A 27,766-nucleotide genomic window follows, 5' to 3' on the forward strand; every position below is an offset into this window, starting at 1 on the left:
GAGTTGTCACATGTCTGTGTAGAGTTTTCTTTGACTACTCATTTTATTCATCCCAAATACATCAGCATTATGTCAATTAACAATTCTATGTGGGTGGTTACTTAGATGGAGTGGTACCCCATCATCCATTAAGGGTTGCTTCCTGCCACACCAACAATGCTACCAAGATTGCCCCCAGCTTGAATTTGCATGTAATAAATTAAACTGTTAAATTATCTTAAAACTATCCAGTTTTTAAAACTTGCCTGTAGTTATCATAATAATCACATCTGGATGAAATTTACCACTACCAAGGAAGACTGGGAGGAACCACCTCACTGTTGCTTTTGGGTGAATATGTATTAGGGAAGCTCTCCAGAGGCTTCCAAATGTCCAAAATAAATAATTTAAACTTACCTTACATCAGAGGTTCCAGTGATGTCAGCTTAGTGAGTAGGCAATCCACACCAAGGAGCTCTTGAATGAAGATACTGACTTGCATGACTTAATTGTATAAGGACCTGAAAATGTTTATGGTGGACCGGCTCATCTTTGTAAAAGATCTGAGTCACCTCAGATTTCAACAAGAGCTTGGTATACTTGACATTAATTAGTTTAAAAAAAGAAACAGATTTAGACACTAGAATATCAAGTTGAATTCCTGCATTTCAAGTAACAAATAGAGGACTGAAGAAATAATATCCACATTATAAGCAGTGCAAAAATTGCAGAGCATGGTAATCCCATGAGAAAAGGCATTGGCTAGCTATAGTTGCCAGCATGTGATTTTTTTCAAAACCATTTCACACAGTATTTTGTTCAAAAAGAAGGACAGTATATTCTACTGTCAGAGGCACAAAGTGAGACAGAGATGATGTGTTTTCCATTCACTGCAGTATCCGCATTCATTGCATGCTTCAAGGATTCATTGTTCCATAGCCTGCACTTAAAAGATGTGGGCAAGGAGTGAAATTAAAGCTGTAGTGAGGTGTGGGTCAGGAGCGGTGCTAGCAGACGTTGTGGTGTCAGAGGTTGTATCAAGCGTCACGCAGTTATAACTCTTCAACCTTTCTTGGCCTATATCGCTATACGTCCCCACTGAAGATGGTATATATGAGTTGGATAGCAGGTCAACCTCACCAGGCCCTTGGACCCCTTCCTGCGAGACTGATATGATACCTAGCATAAATTATACAATCTCAGCACAATAACAGTGAGAAACAGACAAGGTGAAAATAACTGTATTAGATTAACCTTATATAAAAAAAACTATACAAACATAAATGGCAACAACCAAATTCGTAAACACACCTCCCTCAACCCACATCCACACAAATGCAATATATAAATGACTTAGAAGAGAAAAAAAAAACTTTCACCCCAGATAAACCCCAAAGTCCAGGTAGTTTCCAGACACTTATAATAATAGTCCATTTTCCTTGTTCTCTCCTTGCCAACAACCCCCCACCGCCCCCCCCCCAAGAGTCTCCAAATGCTCTAACCCCGATTAGCAAGGATTGCTCTTATCTCACTCACTTTAATTTCTCCTGACTGTCCCATCCATATGGGTGCAATATGGGTGGCCGAAGGCGGGAACTCTGGCGTTCCAACCCTCGGTTGCCGAAACTGGCTCTTGGGCTCTTGGGACATGGAATGTTACCTCTCTGGTGGGGAAGCAGCCCGAGGTGGTGCGTGAGGTTGAGAGGTACTGGCTAAATATAGTCGGGCTCACCTGTACACACGGTCTGAGCTCTGGAACCATTCCTCTTGAGAGAGACTGGACTTTGTTCCACTGTGGAGTTGCTGTGGGTGAAAGGCGGTGGGCAGGAGTGGGCTTGCTTATGGCCCCCTGGCTCAAGGCCTGTATGTTGGGGTTCTCCCCTTGGACAAGAGGGTTGCTTCCCTGCGCCTTCGAGTTGGGGGAAGGACTCTGACTTATGCGTCGAACGACAGTTCGGAGTAGCCGGCCTTCTTGGAGTCCCTGGGAGAAGCACTGCAAGGTGCGGCTCCTGGGGATTCTATCGTCCTGCTGGGAGACTTTAACACTCACGTCGGCAACGACAGTGAAACCTGTAGAGGTGTGATTGGGAGCAATGGCCTCCCTGATCTAAACTCGAGTGGCGTTCAGTTGTTGGACTTCTGTGCTGGCCATGGACTGTCCATAACAAACACTATGTTCGTGCATAAGGATGTTCATAAGTGCACTTGGCGCCAGGATACCCGAGATCGTAGCTCGATGATCGACTTTGTAATCGTGTCATCAGATCTGCGACCTTATGTCTTGGACACTCAGGTGAAGAGAGGGGCTGAGCTGTCAACTGATCACCACCTTCTGGTAAGTTGGATCAGATGGTGGGAGAGGCTGCCGGACAGACCAGGCAGACCCAAACGTATAATGAAGGTCTCCTGGGAATGTCTGGCAGAGGAACCAGTCAGAAAGATCTTTAATTGCCACCTCCGGCAGAACTTCAACCTTATTCCGAGGGAGGCGAAGGACATTGAGTCTGAATGGGCCATGTTCTGAGCCTCCATTGTCGAAGCAGCAGAACAGAGCTGTGGCCACAAGGTTGTCGGTGCCTCTCGTGGCAGCAATCTACGAACCCGGTGGACACCTAAGGTTCATGAGGCCGTCAACTTGAAGAAAGAGTCCTGCCAGGTCTGGTTGACCAGTGTGACTCCAGAGGCAGCTGAGGGATACCGGCGAGCCAAGCGTGTGGCTGTTGCTGAGGCAAAAATCCGGGCATGGGAGGAGTTTGGGGAAGCCATGGAAAATGACTTTCGGTCGGCACAGAGAAGGTTCTGACAAGCCGTCAGGTGCCTCAGGAGGGGAAAGCGGTGCTCCACCAACACTGGAGATGGGGCCCTGCTGACTTCAACTGCAGACGTTATTGGGGGGGGGGGGAGGTGGGTTATGGGCCCATCCATATCAGGGGCAGAGGTCGCCGAGGTAGTTAAAAAGCTCCGAAGTGGTGGGGCCCCTGAGGTGGATGAGGTTCACCCTGGGTTCCTCCAGGCTCTGGATATTGTGGGGCTGTCCTGGTTGACATGTCTCTGCAACATTGCATGGACATCAGGGGCAGTGCCTCTGGATTGGCAGACCGGGGTGGTGGTTCCCCTTTTTAAGAAGGGTGACCGGAGGATGTGCTCCAACTATAGGGGGATCACACTTCTCAGCCTCCCCGGTAAGGTCTATTCAGGGGTGCTGGAGAAGAGAGTTCAGTCGATGGTTGAATCTCAGATTCAAGATGAACAATGCGGATTTCGTCCTGGCCGTGGAACACTGGACCAGCTCTACACCCTGGCCAGGATCCTGGAGGGGGCATGGGAGTTTGCCTAACCAGTCCACATGTGTTTTGTGGATTTGGAGAAGGCATTTGACCGTGTCCCTCAAAGCATCCTCTGGGGTGTGCTCTGAGAGTATGGGGTACAAGGCTTATAGTTACGAGCCATTCAGTCCCTGTATAGGAGGAGCAGGAGCTTGGTCTGAATTGCTGATAATAAATCGGACTCATTTCCTGTTGAGGTTGGACTCCGCCAGGGCTGCCGTTTGTCACGGATTCTGTTCATAAATTTTATGGACAGAATTTCTAGGCACAGCCAAGGAGCGGAGGGGGTATGGTTTGGTGACCTCAGAATCTCGTCTCTGCTATTTGCGGATGACGTGGTTCTGTTGGCTTCATTGAACAGTGACCTCCAGCTTTCACTGGAGCGGTTCGCAGCCGAGTGTGAAGCGGCTGGGATGAGAATCAGCACCTCTAAATCCGAGGCCATGGTTCTTAGCCGGAAAAGGGTGGAATGCTCTCTCCGGTTTGGGAACACATTACTGTCTCAAGTGGAGGAGTTCAAGTATCTCGGGGTCTTGTTCATGAGTGAGGGAAGAATGGAGCAGGAGGTCAACAAACGGATTGGTGCGGCATCCACAGTAATGCGGGCTCTGCAACGGTCCGTCATGGTGAAGAGAGAGCTGAGCCAAAAGGAGAGGCTGTTGATTTACCAGTCGATCTATGTTCCTACCCTCACCAATGGCCACGAGTTTTGGGTAGTGACCGAAAGAGCAAGATCGTGGATATAAGCAGCCGAAATGAGTTTTCTCCGCCGGGTGGTTGGAGTTTCCCTTAGACATAGGGTGAGGAGTTCAGTTTTCCGGGAGAGACTCGGAGTAGAGTCGCTGCTCCTCCGCATTGAGAGGAGTCAGTTGAGGTGGTTCAGGCATCTGGTCAGAATGCCCCCTGGACGCCTCCCTGGGGGGGTGTTCTGGGCATGTCACACTGGGAGAAGGCCACGGGGTAGACCCAGGACACACATGAAGGATTATATCTCCCGGCTGGCCTGGGAACACCTCGAGGTCCTCCCAGAGTAGCTGGAGGAGGTGGCCGGGGAGAGGGAGGTCTGGGCTTCCCTGCTTAGGCTGCTGCCCCCGTGACCCGACCTCGGATAAGCGGTGGATAATGGATGGATGATTGAATGTCCCATCCGTTTATACTTTAGAGTGGGTGAGCCGGTAAAGTCTTCGAGGTGGCCACCTCCATAAGCAGGCGAAGCAATCCTTTCTCTGTCCGTGGATAGTCAATGTTTGCCGCTTTTTTTCCATTTACCAGTGTGTGTTGAAAACCTTTTCTCTTTTCTTTTTTTTCCCTTCTTGCCTTTTGCTGCCTTTTTTAACTGTATCCTGGTGTCCTTTCTCCATGACAATCCTTAGAAACTGCAGCAACAGACCACGACGACCAACCCCAAGGTCTTCTTTACATCTGTCTGCCCAATTGGCCTGATTTTTTTTTCCTCCCACTCCACCATATTAAGGGTGCATAGGCAGCTACAAGGTTGACATTGAGGACGGCTAAGAGACAAAATAACCCACCCAGGAGGAAAAACAGCGTGTTTGGAAAAAGTATTAAAAAATATTCAAACCTATAGTTTTGACAGGGTGTAGCTCGAGGCAGAAAATTTGCAAAACAGTTGCTTTCAGAGAGTAAATAACCAGCATCATAGCAACAAATATTTAAGAGTTACATGATTTCCTTAGTGGGAAAAAGGAAAGGTATATACAGTACTTATATATAACACTCATACAGGAAAGTATTTGGGCTAGTAAAAAGCAGGGCATACACATTCAGAAGAAAGAAAGCATTTATTTTAAGTACTGTGTAGGAGGAGAACTTGAGCTTAATATGAAACAAGTAAAGAGAGGGGCTCAGCGTTGTATAAAGAGGAATCTAGTGAGGGGGCATAGAACCTGAGTCAGCGGGAGTAAAACCCAGCAACTGAATAAGTAAATAACCAGCAACAAATAGAATTCAATGAGTTATATTAATAAGAAGGATGTAGCGTGTTAAAAGTTTTACATGATAAAACAGCTCTTAGCACTCTAGAAAGTTAGTGCTAAAAAGAGAGTAACAGCTGAAGTTTTCATTAATAGGAAGGAGTACAAACAGTGTAGGCAGAGGCAGAGACCTTGAAAGTAAGGAAATAATAAGAAGGGTGCACAGTTAGAAAAACAGACAGGGAAAGTAAAGTATAATAACTTCATAGAAAGACACAGCAGACAGTTGAGAAGATAAAAGTATTACAGGACCTAATGGGCCATTATGTATTAAATATCTGCAATAATTTTGAATATGATATTAATTTTCTAATTTTAGTAATTTATGCTATTTTAATTTTAACAAAAAGGGTTAAGCAGTTTTGGAATTCAAGTTCAGATTTTAAAAATTACGTCATTACTTTACAAGTACTGTTTGATATTGGACTTCTTGAAGAGTGGCTTGGATGAGTCAGTCCTCATTGAAGGCCATTTTCTGCAGGAGATGCCAAGTGATCCAACAATCTCCAGCTCAGGATTGCTGAATTGAAGGAGGAGTTGGCTGGCCTGCATTGTAATAGCAAATTGGCAGACCTTTCCCAAGTGTCCAATATGGAGATGGTTTGCATCCCTAAGGTGATGCAGTAGGAGACTCCAGACCACAGGTGTAGAGATAAGTGGGTCACAGTTGGATATACTGTAGATGTAAGGTAAAGCGGTGCACATTGCCCTGGGGCATTAACCCCAGAATTAAAGATGTTAAACTTGTGTCGTAATGTGTTAGACGTAATTGTGTTACGTCTTGTGTCGTAATGAAATTTATTTTATCTTGTAGCACTTTTGTAGAATAAAGGTCTGAAATGTGATACTTCTTTTTGGCTCACCCTGTGTATGTGTATATGGGTATCCATTAAGTAACTGAAAACAACAATAGAATTAACACAAGAGTATATGGGAGCTTGTATGTTTATAGGCACATGCAGACGCTTGAATTTACATTGCTGAACTGGACAGTAACTCTGAAAACTCTTACATGGTAGGTAGGTGTATGGAGTCCCAAAGATACACCTCAAACCCAGTTCCCATAAGAAGATGGATTATGGTATTGGGGGACTCAATCATTATGGGTAATGAAACACAGGTTTGCTCCAGAAACAGAAAATCTTCCATGAAAGGGTGGAAAGAACATTAGAACACCCCAGATGAGAACAAGCCATTCAACCCAGGAAAGCTTGCCAGTTCTATCCACTTAATTCTTCTAAAATAACATCAGGTCTAACTTTGAAAGTCCCTAAACTGCTCCTGTGTTTCACACTTCTTGGTAACATGTTTCATATGTCTGTGGTTCTCTGTGTAAAGAAAAACTTCCAAACATTTCTGCAAAATTACCCTTAATAAGTTTCCAACTGTGTCTTTGCGCTGCTGATGAACTCATTTTAAAGTAGCAGTCTTGATCAATTGTACTAATTACCTTCAAAATTTTAAACACTTCAATGTTGCCTCCTCTTAATCTTCTTTTGCTTATACTGAAATGCTCTTTTGATCTATAGCCCTGGAATCAGCATAGCATTTACAGCTCGTAATGAAGAAGTAGAATAATTGATATTTGTTGCTGACAAAAAAGCAGCTGCTGTAGAATTCAATGTGCTTTTCTATAATTTACCAGTGTTTGAAGACAGATGAAGAAAGAACAACATCAGAATCAAAGGACTTCCTGAAAACCATTAAAGTCAATTTCAAAATGAAGTACCACCTTTCTCAAGGTCATTGCACGAGCTAGAGGCAGCTGAGTGCGTTGGGGTGGGGGTCCTTTGATAGGTGATCCCTTGTAGTTTTCAGTTGGCATCATGCCTTGGTCCGGTGCACACCATGCTTTTGCTGTCGAAGCGTTCTTCAAAAACAACGAATCCATCATCACTATGCAATGCGCCCTTCAGTATTCCTCCTAATGGTGATGTCCCAAATCAGAAAACAATTCTTCAGTGGGTGGCTAAATTTAGACAGATGGGTACAACATTGAACAGAAAATCTCCAGGCCGTCCTCAGACAGTACGAACACCTGAAAACATCCAAGCTGTAAGGGCATCAATTTTGCAGTCTCCTAGATGTTGAGCACGCAATCATGCTTCTGCCTTAGGCTTTTCCAACACTTCTTTGAGGAGGATTTTGCATGAGGACCTTAACTTCCATCCATTCAAAATGATGATAGTGCAGGAACTCACTGAGAGAGACTAGGAGAGCTATAGAGAGTTGTGCATGAACATTCTGCAAACTGTTCATCAAGATGCCATCGTCATGTGCGGTGATGAGGCACATTTCCATTTGAATGGTTGCTGCGTAAATAAGCAAAACTTTCGCTATTGGGCTGAAACCAACCATCATTAACTTCATCAAAGACACCTGCACAGTGAGTGTGTTACAGTTTCGTGCGCAATTACTTTCTTAAGGAGGGGGAAGCAACGGTCACCATAACTTCAGAATGTTACATTGAAATGTTAGAGAACTTTTTGCAGCCCCAATTGCAAGAAATGTGGTGTATGCCTGGTTTGAACAGGATGGAGCAACAGCTCATACGGCGCAGAGATCCATGCAAGTTTTATGGGAGATGTTTCTAGGGAAGCTGATCTCCCTGTGCGGCGATGTCATGTGGCCTTCACGTTTCGTTCAGTGCAATTTCTTCTTGTGGGGCTATCTCAAGTCAAAGTTATACACACAACAACCTGAAAATCTTGAAGCCCTCAAGGACACTATTCACCACGAAATCAACGCTATTCCCTTTGAAATGGCTGAACGAGTCATGCGAGCTTTCAGAAATCATCTCGGAAGAGTGTATCACTAATGATGACCACCACCTTGAAGACATCATTTTTAAAACACAGTGAAAAAAATCTATTTTGTATACCCTTTCTTGTGTCGTAATGTAATTTATTTTATCTTGTAGCACTTTTGTAGAATAAAGGTTTGAAATGTGATACTTCTTTTTGGCTCACCGTGTGTATATGTATATGGGTATCCATTAAGTAACTGAAAGCAACAATAGAATTAACACAAGAGTATATGGGAGCTTGTATGTTTATAGGCACATGCAGACGGTTGAATTTACATGTGCATAATTATTATATACAGTATATATATGTGTATGAAAGTCCTTTAATTTATGGTTACTTTCCTCTTTTTTCAGGAGGCAGTTTAACATCTAACCCCAGGTTTATTGTATCTGTACTGTACTGTCATAAGGTATCTCAGATGCATCCTTACCAAACTGCTGCACTGCTGTCTAGATTCACTTGTGGAGGCAAAAAGGTGTGTGTGTGGGGAGAGAAGAAGGTAAAGAGATCAATTTAATCTTTATCTATTCTGTTTCCCCTCACAATTGTAAATGCCAACATAATGACAAGCTCCTTAGTCATAATACCTGGCAATGATGATTTGAAATCAATGTTGAAGATAAATTATGAAACAACAAATTACTTTTACTTAAGATTGCAAAATGTTCTCAAACGCTGAGAAGCAGTATCTCTCTGAACAAACACTGAACTTTGCAAACTGGAATATCAAATGTCTCAATCACAAACTAAAGTGAAAAAAAATGTATTCTCCCTCCTCACAGGAATAAAGTCTAAGAGAGTATTTTTACAGGAGACTCACTTAACAAATAAGGACCTGTTTCACTTGCAAAATGATTGGATTGGCCAAATTTTTAACTCCAGTTATTCAAAAAAAAAGAGATGTGGGAATTTTAGCACATAAGACTATCTCATTTGTAGCATCAGATGAAGTATCAGATCTTAAAGACTGCTACGTTATGGTCATGAATAATTTAATCAAATCAAATAATTTTGATAAATATTTATACACCTAATGTGGATGATAGAGATTTTATCCAAAATGTATTTACTTTAATTCTCAATATGAGCATTCAAAATTATAATGGTTTGGGATTTTAATTGTGTTTTAAATCCAGACCTGGATAGATCATTAACTATAGTGAAGGTAACATCTAATACTGCAAAGACAATCACACAGTTTTTAATGGATCTTAACTTATTAGATCCATAGATTCCTAAATCCAGATCCAAGAGAATATTCCTTCTTCTCACCAGTACATCATAATTACTCAAGAACTGATTATTTCTTCATTGATAATAATTTATTGCCCACTATCAAATCTTGTAATTATGACACTGCTGTTATCTCTGATTATGCTTCTCTGATCTTGGAGCTTGAATAGCTATGGTTTACACAATTATTTTGTAGCTGGCATCTTAACTCCATGTCGTGAGCAGATTAGAACTTTATACAGTTCATCTCCAAATAAATTGATTATTTTTTAGAGATTACTGCATCCTCAGATGTTTCCTCAGAAATACTTTGGGAAATTTGAAGGTGTTTTTTAAAAGAACAGATTATTTAATTATCTAACCCAACCCATCCCCTAAGTTGAGACAGCAAAATTCTACCTGAAACTTTTCTCCAATCATTAATTTCCTATTTTCCAATGAAAAATAAGTACTTGTTACAATGTGCATCATATAGGCCCCTCAAACTTTTCTCAAAGCATTAATTACCATTTTTCCAATAAAAAATAAGGACATACTACAATGTGCATTATATGGGTCAATTTTACTTCTGAACAATGATGTTAAGATAAGTTTTATCTAGAAGGACTGAGAAAGTCCTTCTTTCTGTAATATCACAAGACTGAACCGGATTTATTAAAGGCAGCCAGTTAGCTTTAAACCTTCAGCATCTATTTAATGTAATATACTCACCCATAAAATATAATACACCAGAGTTCTTATTATCTTTGGATGCAGAAAAAGCCTTTGACAGAGTCAATTGGGACTACGTGCCCACCACATTGCACAAATTTAGGTTTGCCCCAAATATATATGTATGGATAAAATTACTTTATACCAGTACAGAAGCCTCAGTCTGTATTAATTACATGAACTCAAACTGGTTCAAGCCAGAATGTGGTACTTGACAGGGGTGCCCTCTATCACCATTGCTTTTTTCAAACGCCATTCAGATATTGGCTAGTCATTTTCAGAATACATTACAGATAAAAGTGATTATCAAAGAAGAACTCAGACAAAAAATATGACTATACACAGAATATGATACTGTATATATCAGTCCCACAAATTTTTTTATCAGAAGTCCTGATTGCACTAGTAGAATTTCAAATGACATCTGGAGTCTAAATCAATTTGAATACAAGTGTGCTTCTTCCAAGAAACTCTCTTGCACCACTGAGCCCAAAACTAGACACATCAATACCTAACACAATTCCATTTTCAGATAAAGGTTTTTATTTGACAAAAACACCTCCATCATAAGAACACCAGAACAAATATACTATTCACAATTCCCCTTCCTCCTGCAAAAGAGCATTGCCAACTACCTGCCAACTCTGTCTCGATATAAGCGAGGCAGTGGGTTCTCTTTCAAACTAGACCCCAGAATTGCTTTCTGTCTGCTGTCCAGATTGTCCCTGCTGTGAGCAGGGTCAAAATATATTATTGTGATATTGTCCTCTTCATACTCATCAGGTTCATTACCGGGTTGGTCTACTGTCGCACCTTAATAATAACACACACATATGCATACACACAGACCCTAACCACAAAAGTATCTTTTGAAAGACATATACACATGCACGTTACTTCACAAGTACACAAGTTACACAAGTACCGAATGAATAACAAATACACAGTCCTCTTTCACTAACACTCCAAGAGACTTACTTATCATAGGCACAAACAACGTGCAATGTCTTAGATATACAAAAGCTCAACATTCCTGGCTATAGGCCATTTATCAACCAGTGAATGTGTTATTTTAACACTGTTCATTATTGGACAGAGCTCAAAGTCCTCAGCTCGATAAACCTTGCAGCTTGGATCATATGGCACTTCATTACTGCTCCAGGTGTTCTAAGAAATACACCTTATTATACCTTATTACCTCAATCACTCTACATATGAAGACAAAGTATAGAAAGGTAAAACCAACATGGTATTTATTAAAGAGCAATAATACCAGTAGAGAAAAGCATAGAAGAAAATGTGGATAGCAAAGTCTATACATATATTGTCTTTAAAAAAAGGCTTACCAAAAGTTAAAGATTTCAAAGATAAATGTCCCAGGGAGGCATTGATTTAGCAATCGATATTCATGGAATCCTTTAGCTGATAATCAGATGAAAACGGACGCACGTCGTTGGTGCCCTCTTCTGACATCGCTGCTTTGTTCTCTTCTGACATTGTTGCTCTGTCATCTTGTTGTTTAGTCTGTCATATTTATTTTAAAATTCCATGGGTGTTTCGCAACACATGATTGTTACATAAACCTGATTGTCCAGCTGTCAATATGATGGATGTATTTGCTCAAACTCTTTAATCTGTTTGAGTACATCTGTTTCCCAAACAATAAAGTTTTTGATGTTTTAACAATCTCCTGTCTCAAACTGTAAACTAGCTCGGCAATATCTAGCCCCACGGCATCTCCATCTGTTTGCAGGTTGTAAAGTAATTGGATACAGCTCGAAGCATCAGTATGTCTTCCTTTCCCAAGCTGTAAACCAATTTAGACCTGGTGTTCATCTCCTGAATTCCTGCTCAGTTCAAACAGATGTTATTGTGATTAATACTAGTATAATTGAGGAAAACAGAATGCTCTGATGTTAAACTGCCCATGCAAGTGTCCTGTATTTAAATTCATCTTGTTTTGTCTTGAGCAAAATATAATGAAAATATAGACACAAAATTGCAGATTTTGCACACCACAACACTATAATAAATAATATATTTCTGTACTTCTTCATAAGCACTGCTTTGTGCCACAGTAAACCTAATTTTTGGTAATATACCATTAGTCCAATTGTCCACCAAATACTCAGAATATTGAACCCAGTGCAGGATGTACTTCAGGGCAGAGAAGCTTTTATCTATTGCTCCTCTACACAACAATCTCCTTTTCAACTCTCTGAAAATTACTCAGTATTTGATCTTTAGAAAACATCCAGGATTAAAGCACTAGGAGATTTTTAGATAACGTATTTGCATCATATGAACAATTATGCTTCAGATTTAACTTCCCAGCACCACAATATTTCCACTACTTTCCAATTGGAAACTTTGCTAAACGAAATCTTCCCAATTTTCCACACCTCCCATCCATTTTTATTCCAGAAGAAATACAGATCAGTCTTGAAGACTCATACAGCATTTCAACAATATATAAAAACATCTCAAATAATCTTTCAATGATCCCAGGATATGGTGGGAAAGGGACATTTACATTAACATCTCAGAAAAGGAGTGGAAGTCAGCCATGCACTGAGTACATTGTAGCTTTGTATGTGTGGAGCATTCAATATTTCACCTTAAAACCTTTAATCGATCACAATTATCTCATTTAAAATTGTGCAAAATGTATCCAAGGCAAGATCCAACATGCAAACGTTACAATCTAGTTCCAACCTCAATAGGTTACATGTTTTGAGAGTGCACCAAATTAACATAATTTTGGACAAAAACCTATATAAATGCTTATTAAACAGCCTTAGTGTCACAATCACAACTAACCCATTAGCAGATGTATATTGTGTACTCCCTGATAGACTTAAAGTTGATAAGGATACATAACTGCTATCATCTAGACTTAACTTGCTAAACGTGAATTACTACCCACCTTTTATAAGTCAATGGATAACTGATGTTCTGCACCATTTGAAATTGGAAAAAAAATCAAATTCTTGCAATTAGGATCTGTTCAGAACTTTTTTTTTAAAATATGACAAGATTTAATAAATAATTTATACAATAGAAAAAGCATCCATATTGAGGGAACATTACTTTTTTCATACTTTTTTGTTTAAAACTATTTTTACCCATGGTCTTGGCTCTCCTCTCTGTGTCTCAGGTCAGGGAAGAATTTGGTTTTGTTAGGTCTTGTCGCTTTTTTGTTCCTGCTTTCTTTTTTACCTTTTCAATTTTTTTCTGTTCTTTTCTAGTCTGACATAAGTCATTCATTGTTAAGTTTGACTTGATTGTATGCAATGTTATTTTCTTGAAATAAATTAATAATGAAAAAAAATGGGGAGTAGAGGTGATTGACCTACTAGGGTTATGTAACCATAATATAATAAAATTCCATGTGTTTTGGAAGAGCACAGATGAATAGACAAACTGTTAAGCAATGTCTAAAAGAGATCAAGTGGTATATGTTTTAAGTGTAGATACAGTGGAGGAGCAGTGCAACAGATTTAAAAATATTTTAAATATAATTTAGGACATTTACAAGTACATCCCAAACTTTGGAATTACTAAGAAATTTGAAAAAAACTCCACAATGGGCTAATAAGGAGATGAAAAAGAAGTTGCAATGAAAAAAGGAATTATAAGACTAACAACTACAGTACTAATAACAGGGCATATGAGAGCTTAAGAAGGATATTAGAGAATCTAAAAAGTAATTAATAAGAAATATTGCAGATAAGGCAAAAGATGACCAAATAATAGTCAAGGAAGGGGTGAAGTGTATCAGGAATAGTAAAGGGGAATTAAAATAAACAGACAGTGAAATAACAAATGTTATAAAGTTTCTTTTTTTTGTAGTTTTCACATGTGTGGAAATGGATAACCTCCCAGCAGTAACAAAAACTACTAGGGGGTTACTTAGTGACCTGGAAATTATAGAAGGATAAATACTACTTAGACTAAATAGATTGAAATCCAGCAGATAATGAGGACCAAATATCCTTGAGTGCTTAAGAATGTGACGTAGTGTATATAAAAACCCTTGACACATATTTTCAAACAGACTCTGCACACAGGAGAAATTCTTAAGGACTGGAAAATATCAAAATATTATTCCATTATGACCCTCTAATGTACTCATTTCTAATCCTGTCCAACCCTGTCATATCCAAGCAAATCTTAATATCTTTAACTCTGCCACCTCCACCTCTGTCTCCTGTTTTTTTATCATTGCCACTGTCTCCAACAAATACATAATAGCTGGTCTCACTACTGTCTTGCAGAACTTCACTATCACTCTTGCTGGTACATGCTTGAGAAAGCTACAAAAGGATATGATCATAGTGCTGCACATGATATTATTTATTTTGATTTTCACGAATCATTTAATAAGGTCCTGCATGAGAGGCTGAAATCAAGCTAAAAGAAGTTGTAGTTTAGGGTGTAGTTTGCTAGATGGGCCCAAAATTGACTAAAATACAGGAAGCAGATGGTGATGGTGCAAGGAACCTTATCAGAATTGGGTAATGCTAAGAGTGGGGTCTCGCAAGGGTCACTGTTAGGGCCACTACTATTTTTAATATACATTAATAATCTGGACAGGAATTGAAACAACAAGCTGGTTAAGTTTGTAGATGATAAAAGCCAGGCAAATTAGTAGATAATGCAGAATGTGTTTGGATATTACATATGGACTTTGATAGCAAGTAAATAATGTGAGGTATTATGTGTAAGAAGTAGAAATGTTAGTTTTGAATTCACAATGGAAGGTGTGAAACTTGGAAGTATCTTTTCTGGGGATGACCTAGGAGTCACTGGACTCATCACTGTCAACCTCCAGAAAATGTTCAAAAGCCATTAATTAAGAAGGCTAACAGAACGTTAGACTATATACAGTAGCGTAATGTGTAACGTACAAATCAAAGGAGGATATGCTTAAGCTTTAAAGTGAGGCCACATCTGGAGTACTGTGTGAAGTTTTGGTCTCCAAGCTATAAAAAAGACATTGGAGTGGTAAAAAAAAGTCCAGAGAAGAGCAATTAGGTTGATTCCAGAACATCATTGTATGAATTATTAAGAAAGGATGAAGGAGTTGATCCTTTTCAGTTTAAGCAGATAGACATAAAGAGGTAACATGACTGAAGTGTTTAAAATTATATAAGGAATTAATACAGTGGATTGAGACTGTTGCTTTAAAATTAGTTCATGTGGAAATAACAAGACTGAACCACATTACAGCACAGAGCACTTCACTCGTGGCTTGCTCTGTCATCAAGATACTCAGCAATGTGCTATCTTTCGTGTTATACTGCTTGTGTTATACGTTGTATTCCGAGTTGTGTAAAATCATTCTGCTACTTGCCTCTTGTGTTTTACACAAGAAAAATGCATTTTTCCACAAATACTGTAGGGAATAATCTGGACAAGTCTTTTGAAATGTGAGTGTGAACATGAGTTTTCATAAGGAACCTGTACATATTTAGTATATGAGAATATTAAGTAAGCTCTATTTAAATATTCCAAATGAAGCAATTACTTAATCATTTTACCATGATCCACATGCTAACAGGAGTAGGCATCATTTTCCAAATTTCAAAAACAAAATGGAGAAGCAGATGCCAAAATACAAATACTATTCACAAATGATAATGATAGTCTAGAATTATAATAGAACATGCTCTCAAGGTGCAAGCTCTGGATGCGCCCATAAGGCATGCATAATCTGTCCAAAGGACTGTATCCTTTCCTCTGCACCAAATACATGAACCATGAGAGCACAAATCCAATTTTTTTCCCTCATCATAAACCCAAACAAAAGGAGGAGGAGTGCAGAAGAGAAGTATTACTTTAACATGGATTAGTGTGGATTGGCTTCAATGAAATAATATATTAATGTGTTAGTGAGATAGGAGAGCAAACTTATATGTGACCAGACCAGTATGTTTTAGAATGGAGTAATGACCAATAAACCTCAGAGCCTACTTACAAGGCTGAAACCTTAGGTATTTCTCCAGATTGATGTTAGCCATCTCTATTTGACCATTTGATTTAGAGGGATAACCTGAGGACAAATTCACCTCAGAACCCAATTTTGCACAAAAGAACTGGCACAAATGGGAAATAATCCAAGGACAATGGTCTGAAATGAGGTCTAATTAGGGCTTATTAGAGAAACCATGTGATGAGAAAATTTATTCATACTCCAGATGGCTTTGTAGAAAGGTATCAGTAGAGGTGTCTTATCATTTATGTGATTTATATATATAAAATGTATTTGTTTAAGTGCTATTTAAAAAATTTTTGTGCCCTAGTCTTTCCCAAAAAAAATTGATCTTTCACACCTGGAACAAAAGAATAACTTCTTACACTTGCTAATAGTTGAAAATGTTCTGCTCTTATTTTTTTCCCTCTTATCTATCTAGCCTGACATGTGATGTTCCATTTTCTGGAAAGAATGACCATGCTACTTTATTGTCTGTACAAGAAGGAAAGATTTCCTGGGACTCTCCTGATATCACTTCAATAAGTCCAAAGGCTCAAGATTTTTTGAAGAAAACATTGCAAGTGACTGCTGTGTAAGTCCATATGATTAAATATGTATTTCCTGATATTGGAGTGACATGGTTACTAATGCATCTATCTGCCAGATACCTTATGGTGGCCAAGTTTAATTTCAAACAAAATTCACAAAGTTCATGCATTTTTTCACTGGATACATATTCTTTAAATAGAGTAGAATCATATGTTATTGGAACATTAAAGACACTATCATATCATTAAGTGATAAACAAAATGTTTTAGATTTCCAAGAATTTATTTACCAACAAAGTACCCTGGTTTTTCCTGTCTGGTGTGTGTCTTTTGTCAGTAGCTATACATATGGAAAAATGACTTAATCTGAAAGCTGACTATAAATTCAGTAATGAGTAAGACAGGATTAATGAAGGCCAACAGCAAAGCACAGGAACAAAATTCAGTTTGGTCGGTGACTGAATAAATGTCTAAAATTATGCATATTACTGGGACAGTGGGAAGTAGAAAACCATAGCAGAAAATAATCTGATGGATGAAGATACTAGAATCAGGAGAGGTGATGCTGAGAAGGGCCAGAAATTGTAGAGATGATGTTTATTAGCTCAATGTGAGGTTAAAAAGTTGAAAGTAAGGTGACAGTGCTACTAGTGGAGTGAAAAGATTGAAAGTGAGCTTAAAAGAATCATAAAAAAATCACAGGATAAAAGCAGAAGCACAGCTGAAGTTAAAAGATACTGTGTATGTGTATTTATCTTTGCTGCAGTAAAAACCTCAAAGAACAAAAATATTATGAAACCCACTTAATCCAGTTCAGGGTTTGAGTGGGACAGGGCCTATCCCAGCAGCACTGGACACAAGGTAGGAATCAGCCCTGGACAGGGCTCAGTCTATCAAAGAGCACACTCACACACACCCATTACATGTACACTGGCTCAGCCGTAAACACAGTTCACTGGGTATTCGGGGTAAAACTAAAATATGTGGAGAAAAACACATTCAGACACAGAAGGCATATGTAAACTGCACACAGAGAATGATCAGGTATTGGATTCAAACCTAAGGTATTGAATTTGATATTGGACCCTTATGAGAAGGATTTTCACCTTATGTGGAATTAACACTATCGACTGCCAGACAGTGTTCAGAAGCTATTAAGAAAGCTAACAGAATGTTATATTGAATAATGTAGAGCACAAGACCAAGGAGGTTATGCTCAAGCTTTGTAACTGGTGAGGCCTCAGTTGGAATACTGTGTTTTGGTTTCAAGGCTACAAAAAGGACATAGCAGCACTAGAAAATGTCCAGAGAATAGCAACTAGGTTGATTCCAGGGCAACAGGGACAAATTATGAAGAAAGATTAAAAGAGTTCAACCTTTTCAGTTTAAGCAAAAGATTAAGAGGAGACCTAACTGAAGCGTTCAAAATTATGAATGGATTTTATACAGAGGACTGAGTAATTTCAAAATGAGTTCATCAAGAACGGTGGCACAGTTGAAAACTTGGTAATGGTAAATTTCGCACAAACATTAGGCATTTTGTTTTACATAGAAAACCATAGAGTAATACTTATTGAAAGAAAAGCTGAAATAAAAACAATGGTAAATAAGCTCAAAGGGGAATTGCAGCAGAGTAAGTTGTTCCACAACTACAGTAGAAGTAGAACCACTACAAACACAAAACCTAATGAGTAATATCAAGCAATTTGTCTTGCCTTATGTGTCCTCATATAACAATGGTAATTTTAGGTTGTACTTTTTATTATTATTTTTATATTCCATTGTTTCAGGAAACGTCCAGCTGCTTCACAGTGTCTGAGGCATGAATGGTTTAAGGTAAGAAAATATTTACAAGTGGGTTGCAATGGTTTATATACAGTATTGAGTCATCTGTTAGGTTTTTTTTAATCAGGAACAGCTTTTAAGTAAACTACATGCCAAGAATACTGGATAGTCTGGCAGATCAGCAGCAACCAATTTTAACATAAGCTAAATCAACTTCACCATAGAAAGCAGGTTTTCTGTTTCATCCTGTTTCAGAGCCAGTCAGTTGTTTTACCTCCAAATGATCTAATCATTTACTTAGCTGAGGCCTCAAGCATAAAACTTTGCTTAGAATTCCACACTAAATGTTTGCTTATGTCCACCATCCTGCGTCTCAGGAAGGGGAAGCAGTGCAGTGTCAACACTGTATATGGTGGGGATCGTGCGCTGCTGACCTCGACTCGGGACGTTGTGGGTCGGTGGGGGGAGTACTTCGAAGACCTCTTCAATCCCATTAACATGCCTTCCAATGAGGAAGCAGAGCCTGGGGACTCAGAGGTGGGCTCCCCCATCTCTGGGACTGAGGTCACCAAGGTGGTCAAAAAACTCCTTGGTGGCAGGGCCCCGGGGGTGGATGAGATACGCCCGGAGTTCCTCAAGGCTCTGGATGTTGTAGGACTGTCTTGGTTGACACGCCTCTGCAACATCGCATGGACATCAGGGACAGTGCCTCTGGATTGGCAGACCGGGGTTGTAGTCCCCCTCTTTAAGAAGGGGGATCGGAGGGTGTGTTCCAACTACAGAGGGATCACACTCCTCAGCCTCCCTGGAAAAGTCTAATCAGGGGTCCTGGAGAGGAGGGTCCATCGGATAGTCGAGCCTCGGATTCAGGAGGAACAGTGTGGTTTTCGTCCTGGTCGCGGAACAGTGGACCAGCTCTATACCCTTAGCAGGGTCCTGGAGGGTGCATGGGAGTTTGCCCAACCAGTCTACATGTGTTTTGTGGACTTGGAAAAGGCATTCGACCGTGTCCCTCGGGGAATCCTGTGGGGGGTACTCTGAGAGTATGGGGTACCGGCCCCCCTGATAAGGGCTGTTCGGTCCCTGTACGATCGGTGCCAGAGCCTGGTCCGCATTGCCGACAGTAAGTCGAACCCGTTTCCAGTGAGAGTTGGACTCCGCCAGGGCTGCCCTTTGTCACCGATTCTGTTCATAACTTTTATGGACAGAATTTCTAGGCGCAGCCAGGGCGTTGAGTGGGTCCGGTTTGGTGGGCTCAGGATTGGGTCACTGCTTTTTGCAGATGATGTTGTCCTTTGTGCTTCATCAGGCCGTGATCTTCAGCTCTCTCTGGATCGGTTCGCAGCCGAGTGTGAAGTGGCTGGGATGAGAATCAGCACCTTCAAATCCGAGACCATGGTCCTCAGCCGGAAAAGGGTGGAGTGCCCTCTCAGGGTTGGTAGTGAGATCCTGCCCCAAGTGGAGGAGTTCAAGTATCTCGGGGTCTTGTTCACGAGTGAGGGAAGAATGGAGCGTGAGATCAACAGGCGGATCGGTGCGGCATCCGCAGTAATGCGGGCGCTGCATCGGTCTGTCGTGGTGAAAAATTTACCAGTCGATCTATGTTCCTACCCTCACCTATGGTCATGAGCTATGGGTAGTGACCGAAAGAACGAGATCGCGAATACAAGCGGCTGAAATGAGTTTCCTCTGCAGGGTGTCTGGGCTTTCCCTTAAAGATAGGGTGAGAAGCTCAGTCATCCGGGAGGGGCTCAGAGTAGAGCCGCTGCTCCTCCGCATCGAGAGGAGTCAGATGAGGTGGCTCGGGCATCTGATCAGGATGCCTCCTGGACGCCTCCCTGGTGAGGTGTTCCGGGCACGTCTAACCGGGAGGAGGCCCCGGGGAAGACCCAGGACACGTTGGAGGGACTATGTCTCTCAACTGGCCTGGGAATGCCTTGGGATTCTCCCGGAAGAGCTAGAAGAAGTGGCCGGGGAGAGGGAAGTCTGGGTATCTCTGCTCAAGCTGCTGCCCCCGCGACCCGACCTCGGATAAGCGGGAGACAATGGATGGATGGATGTTTGCTTATGCCCAAAAAGCAAAAATGGCATTTGCACAAAAAAAAAAAAAACAGATCAAACTGTCTGTGCATCGTGTGCCATGCCAAGTTCCTTTATAAATCTCAGCTCAACTTAAAACTATGCGACCATGTATGCAGCTATTAGCCACTCCTGTTACCTTCCGTCAGTAACCACATATGCTGTAAAAATACCTTTTTTGAATATTCATGATCATCATGTAAATTTGGCCTTGTCCCAGAGTGATTTTTCAGGCAGTAATGCAGCACAGAGCATAAAAACTACCAATAAAAATAATAATAAGAAGAAATTAATTTATTATTACAACCCATGGGAGAACACAGGAAAAAAACTTCAACTAATGTGAACTTCAGAAATTACTGACTGAAGTAGAAAACTTCAAAAACATTGTTTTTGATGGTGTCTTAGCAGGAGTAAAAAATGTCGATTTTGCAATACATGCAAGTCTCTTTACATTCTGTGTACAACAAATAAACATGCCATCAGAATGTGGCAAACCTGTGTGGGGTTCCACAGCATAGTCTTGCTCGACGAATCCAAACACAGCAATTTACCTTTTAATGAGCCAGTGGTTCAGTCAGTCGCTGATCACATGTGGGAGTGCCTTTCATTATATTTCCTTTCTTGTGATGTACCCGCTATCACCTGGAAAGAAGATTATAAAAGTTGTTTGTAATGTACTAAACGTAATTGCAATACTGTCAATTAGACTTACCAGGAAGCCAATCATCACACGGAACATGACCCTAAAGTCTTCTTTCTACACTATTATTTGATAAAATAAAGGAATCGTGAGTTGGAGCTAGGTTATCTTGCAACAATGTTAGGCAAACAAGATTTCGGCATCACTTACTATTTGTATGTGAAATTAAAAAGCTTTCTGTTTACAACTGAAATTTCATTGTGGTGGTGCCATTATCTCAACATATGGTCAGTCAACTGTGGCGATTACATCAGGAAATGGCTCAAAATTGGCTTTTGATCTCGGCATGCCCATCCTGACTGTAATAAAACTCGATGTTCTGGACAGCATCATGATTATATCATTCCATACAGATGGCATGACATGGATTCAGGGATGACTGCAAGATTCTTGACCAGTTAATGGTAAAACGTTCCTGTCACCAGATCCCTACGGTTGTTAAAACCAATATTGGAACAGGAATCATGTAATTTCTGCACAATGATCTCTTTAATGTATGGTCTAATTCAGTATACAGTACAGTATTGCTCTAGGAGGTGTAAATTGGTTCATAAGCCATTCATCATCATAAGCCAAAAAATCAGAGAATCGTTATGATTCCTGAAAACTGACTCCTTGTGTATCCTGCCATGGGCTACATCTCACAAAAGAGCTAACTCTGCCATTGCCAGTTATGTCGTGCAACACACAGCAGACTGTTTTTATAGATAAAACAGGTAGGCTACACACTAAAGCAATAAACATTAAGCACATGCTTTAAGCATTATTACTAACATTGAAGACAGCTGTGTTGACAGAATTTGTCATTTGACTGTAATATACAGCAAGTTTAGAAAATGAATGAATGGATGACTAATTAGTTTAAGAACATCAAAACGGTGACCAATGAATGATTGAAAAGCACAATGAAATGAGATTTTCTCTTTGCTTCATTGTTGCCTAGAGTCTCTAAAATGCCAATACCAAAGTCTGTGTAGGGCTTACAAAACTTGCCATAATGTTAAGCCAATTTTCATGCCAAGTTGGTGTTTTATAAGTCTTGTGTTTTTGCATAATAAATTGTTTAAGAACATTTTATATATAAAATGAATATTGTTTTTTCTTGTCTTACTTTGCATTTTTTTACTTGCATGACTATATTCTAATAGTAACAGTTAGAAGAGAGGAGTACACACTAGGGCATATGACACTGAATGACATCTTTGGTGTCAAACCCTAGAGCATGGTCACTAGTAAATAATGGCTTAAATAACAAGAACATTTGGAAAAACAGAATGAAATAAATAACGATGATGAAATTGTTGAAAACTAAGATAAGAAAACAATAAATTATCTATATGTAAAACATATAAATGCTTATTACATTAAAAAAAATTAGCATGCCTAGTCAAGTTGTTCATTATACTGTGTCGTTTGTCCTGGTACTATTAAATGGCACATAGCTGTCAATTCAAAATAATAAATTCAAATAAAACCATAAAACAAAATAATTTTAGTTGTGAGCACTTAAAATGTTACAACATACAGCCAATCCATCAAACTCAAAAAAACTGTCTGTCCAAAGCATGGCAACCAACATATAAACTTTTAAGTGCTTGATGAACCATTTAAAATAAATATGTATCAAATATTTAAAACAAATATGTTTCAAATACATCCTTGATATTTTAATTATAAAATCTGTCTGTAAAAGCATGGAAACCATCCAATGAACAATACAAAATATATATGTAAATTTACAGTCCACATTTAATAACCTTCTGTGACATCAGAATGAAAAAAGCAGGCCTACCTTGAGGGCTTAGAGCAGAATGCAATTTCTCAATTCAGTTTGTTCTTCAATGACTGCACCCTTGTAGAGCAAGTATCTCCAAGACCTATAAAAATCTTTTATATTACCTTGAAGGTATGCTTGAGTTCTTTGGGATATTCCATGTTACTTGCATACAAGAAACCAAACAAGCATGCAAATGCTGTTGGAAATTCAGTAATAGCCTTAAGAACAACAGCCTCATTCAGAATAATTGCATTGTTGGTGACATCTACGCGGTGGTGTGCTGGGGAGGCAGCATAAAGAAGAGGGACGCCTCACGCCTGGACAAACTGGTGAGGAAGGCAGGCTCTATTGTAGGCATGGAGCTGGACAATTTGACATCTGTGGCAGAGCAATGGGCACTAAGCAGGCTCCTGTCAATCATGGAGAATCCACTGCATCCACTGAACAGTATCATCTCCAGACAGAGGAGCAGCTTCAGCGACAGACTGCTGTCACTGTCCTGCTCCACTGACAGACTGAGGAGATCGTTCCTCCTCCACACTATGCGACTCTTCAATACCACCCGGGTTAGTAAACGTTAACATTATTCAAAGTTATTGTTTGTCTGTATACCTGCATTGTTATCACTTTAATTTAATATTTTCTTTATTAGTATGCTGCTGCTGGAGTATGTGAATTTCCCCTTGGGATTAATAAAGTATCTATCTATCTATCTATCTATCTATCTATCTATCTATCTATCTATCTATCTATCTATCTATCTATCTATCTGTCTGTCTGTCTGTCTGTCTGTCTGTCTGTCTGTCTGTCTGTCTGTCTGTCTGTCTGTCTGTCTGTCTGTCTGTCTGTCTGTCTATCTATCTATCTATCTATCTATCTATCTATCTATCTATCTATCGGGCTAGGAACCAACAGCAGCAATGTCATCTTCAACAACAGTGAGGATCCAAATCTTTACGCCTTTGATGCACGATTCCTTAGCATCTGTATCCTAATAAAATCCAAAGAGACAGAAATACATTTAAATGCAGTGTAAATTAACAAATCAAGTCAGCACAAAAAAAGTTTATTAAGTACTTAATAAAGTACTGTTTTTAAAGATCACCATGCACAATGAAGAAAAGGGAAAGTACAATCAAGAGTAAAATATAGAGAGAGTGAGCTTAAAGTGAGGCACTATCAAATCGCAAGAAATTTGTAGTAAAATGTGTTGAGACAATATCTGAGCTGAATCACCAGCATTTTTCCAGCATTAGGGATGGAGCTGTACAAAAAAGTCAATTTCTAAATTAATTGTAATCCAAACAGAAATGATTCTGTTATTTTTCGAGTGTTTGTTGACTGAGACTCTCTTGAGCTGTTTTACAGGTAAAAGATGCCTGACCACGCCTGATTTTTATAGTAAATACATTTATATGTTATGTATCTTAGTTGTTTTACACAATTGTTTAAGTCCATTATTTACAATTTCTTTACCATCACATTTCTTAGCCCTTTAAATTTTTCTATATGAACATTTGTTATTTTGTGTGTTTGGGTCTAGAGCGTTAATATAACAGGTTAAATCTTATAATTCATTATCAGTTAATATCGTTTAGACTGTGCTGAAAAAATAATAACTTGTACATTAAATTTTCATAAAAGTTGGATGTAAATCCCAAATCAAACAAATACGAAATGTCCAAAGAAGCTGCAACACCCAACACTTAACAGCAACATGAGGGCCTGACTCAAAGAATTGTGAAATAAAGTTAATAACTTTAGTAACAGTAAATGTAAAAAAATCACTTTTAAAAATATAATGTATTTTAGAAGATATAACCCAAACAAAATGTTCTTGAATTTAACTGAATTGAATTGAATCAAATCAAATTGAATCATGAATCTGAAGTTCTCTCCCATTTATTATCCTACAGCTAAAGTCCAAATCCTAATGGAAGGCTTTTATAGCCTTCTCTGGTAGGGTTAATGTTAACACATGGAGAGACTAAATCTGTAAACTAAGTGTTCAAAAGGCAAATGTGTGGTAATCTGGCATCCAAACATTTTTAGATATGTGATGTATGTAGAGAATGTTCATTAAAATACATATTAACTTTCTGAATCTTCTCACAGGAAAAAGTACAGTCCCTCAAGAGCTCTTCTTTGCTTTAAATAAAATTGACTATGACTCTCTGCATAGTGCTCCTGTAACATTACATTTATTAAACAGGACAATTTTAAACAATAAAGTATTGATGAAGGCTGTGCATTTAAACAAGATGTTAATATTACTTAAAAAATATGTTTCAACATTAAATATCAGTAGAAAATACCTGGTCATCCATCTTAACCAAAAGGTTTTTATTTTCTTGTTTCTGTAGATCTTCAGCAGATCCACTGTATATTTTTCTAGGGACCTCTGGAAAGTGCTCCTCAGTTCCATTTTGGAATGTGAAAGAACTCATGGCAGATCTGTTGATGATAAAATTATATATGAAGATAAGATGTTCCAGAATTAACTCATTGTCGTGTTAGTGACATTGCTACCAAAACTAAATCACTTACCTCATTCTTACAAAAAAGCGCAGGCCATCTCTCTCATATCTATCCATCTTCTGTTTCTTGACTTCTTAAATGTCCCCTCGACATACCTAACAAACTGCTTTCACTTCAAACAGTTTCTTACACAGTTCATATTTAAAAGTTGCATTAGATTGTTGCAATTTGTAGGGGGTGTGACAGCATGTAAGATGTGATTTTAAAGCACCTGATGTCTTGAAGCCACAGACACACTCTGCATAAAGGCAGGACCAATTTCTTGCACAAGAGACTGGAAGGTGAGTCCAGTTTTCTAATGGAAATACAGGTACTTTATTACTGTATGGAGAAGGCAGATACAGTCTCAATCGCTGGTGAATCGCTGGCGACCTGGTCACAATAGTATCTATATTTTCCCAATATTCATTATAACAAAATTTCTGTTATAATGTAATCTTTTTATGGTCCTATGTGTTTCGTTACAATGGGATTACACTTGTATTAGTTCAATCTTGATTGGACAACAAGAGAAAGTGCTTGTACTGAGCCTTGCTTCAAGCCTCCTTTCCTCATTAATTTCTTTTAGCCGCCATACAATCATGAAACGCACCACAATTTTAATTTAATTAATTTCAAATTTAAAATGTTTGTTGTGAACCAAATAAATTACTAGCATATACTGGTGATTTTTACATATCTGAAATATCTAAGTGAAACTAAGTGAATCCTATATATATATATATATATATATATATATATATATATATATATATATATATATATATATATATATATATATATATATATAGTATATTTAGTTAAGTTAGCCGATCTGCTCACTTTCCGAATAAATAAAATCTAACACATCAGCATAAGTTTACCATAAGTCCATGGGTATTCCTGGAAATGTCCTCTTTTTTAAGTGCTTTTAGGTGATTTTAGAATCTGGATGTCATGGTGCTTTTTACAAACTTGCCAGTTTGCCCCTATTTTTCACACTGTGGCCTGTTGTTCAAAACCATGTTTAATTTTTCCAATACATGACCTGTTTTTTTAAAGTGTTACTTACCGTATTATTCTTGGCAGACAAAAGCTGAATTCACAACTGAGGATGTAGAACATTGGTTCTCAAATGGTGAGCAGCAGGACACAACTTTGTAGCTTACATTAGAGAATTAAATAAGTAAACACCCACACCCAGACCCCAAGAAACCCACGAAGAGAAACTCCAACACTTGCCCAAAACCCCTTATAAAAAATTAATTCCAAGGGGGATCACCCAGCAGTCTTTCATTATTATTATTATTATTATTATTATTATTATTATTATTATTATTATTATTATTATTATTATTGTTATTATTGTGCTCCTTATTGTAACCCTACATAGTATCCTTCTGTCCACATGTTGTTTATTATGCATGCAAAGTCGAGTCTATGAAGGTGTTGGCGCGATTGTGTATTATTATTAATAACTTTAAAATTGTTAATCACACACACACACAAAATAGGCAGTATATTAAAGTTTTTAAAAGTTTCTCACATTAAAGCAGAAACACCACCAGGAAAAAAAATCTCGCTGGAAGTGTGTTAACAACCCTTGCTTCTGTGTTAGTAAACCCTGTAGCACCTCATAGTCAGACAAAAACGTGTATGCGCCAACTAAACAAATCATTTTTGAGCAAGTACTAAAATATTTAAGTCAAATCAACAAAAACAAAAATATGTTTGTTTGAACAAAGTTTTAACTCATTTAGTCTAAGAAAAACTAAAAAATATTAAATAACTATTCAATAATTATTAAACAAATAAACTAATAATTATTAAGTAACAAATCTTATTTTACTTTACTTGCAAATATGCAGCACTGCGGTGGGCTGGCGCCCTGTGTTGTTTGTTTCCTGCCTTGTGCCCTGTGTTGGCTGGGATTGGCTCCAGCAGACCCCCGTGACCCTGTGTTAGGATATAGCATATTGGATAATGGATGCATGGATGGATGGATGAAAATATACACTGATATAACTTTCCATTTTTACAGTGGTACTAGTACTATCTACTTTGTTTACTAATAATTTGTCATTATTGGGATAAAATTAAGGGAACAAGCTCCACAGGAAAATGTGAACTAATAGCAAAATGATAAAAAAGATTATGAACTTAAACTATGGAAAAGATACCAATAATTCTACATTTCTTTAGAATTTTGATTGAAAATCACTGTTCTGGGGTTGTTTTGTGCCATTTTTGCTATAGAAATGAAAAGACTAGAATAATCCAATTAGACACTTATAATTTATGCAGAACCACAAAGAATTACAATATATAAT

General features: G+C 38.8%; 1 protein-coding gene across 1 annotated transcript in view; it reads left to right on the top strand.

Annotated features, from left to right (window-relative positions):
• Positions 1–27,766, top strand: part of LOC127528328 (obscurin-like) — a 308,697-nt gene that overhangs the window by 44,836 nt on the left and 236,095 nt on the right. Inside the window, exons 9-10 of the mRNA XM_051928768.1 lie at positions 16,467–16,619; positions 18,366–18,411. Of these exons, the coding sequence (XP_051784728.1) occupies positions 16,467–16,619; positions 18,366–18,411 (199 nt within the window). The remainder of the gene's footprint in view (positions 1–16,466; positions 16,620–18,365; positions 18,412–27,766) is intronic.

This window comes from Erpetoichthys calabaricus, chromosome 6, assembly GCF_900747795.2.
Source record: "Erpetoichthys calabaricus chromosome 6, fErpCal1.3, whole genome shotgun sequence".
NCBI classification, from domain to species: domain Eukaryota; kingdom Metazoa; phylum Chordata; class Cladistia; order Polypteriformes; family Polypteridae; genus Erpetoichthys; species Erpetoichthys calabaricus.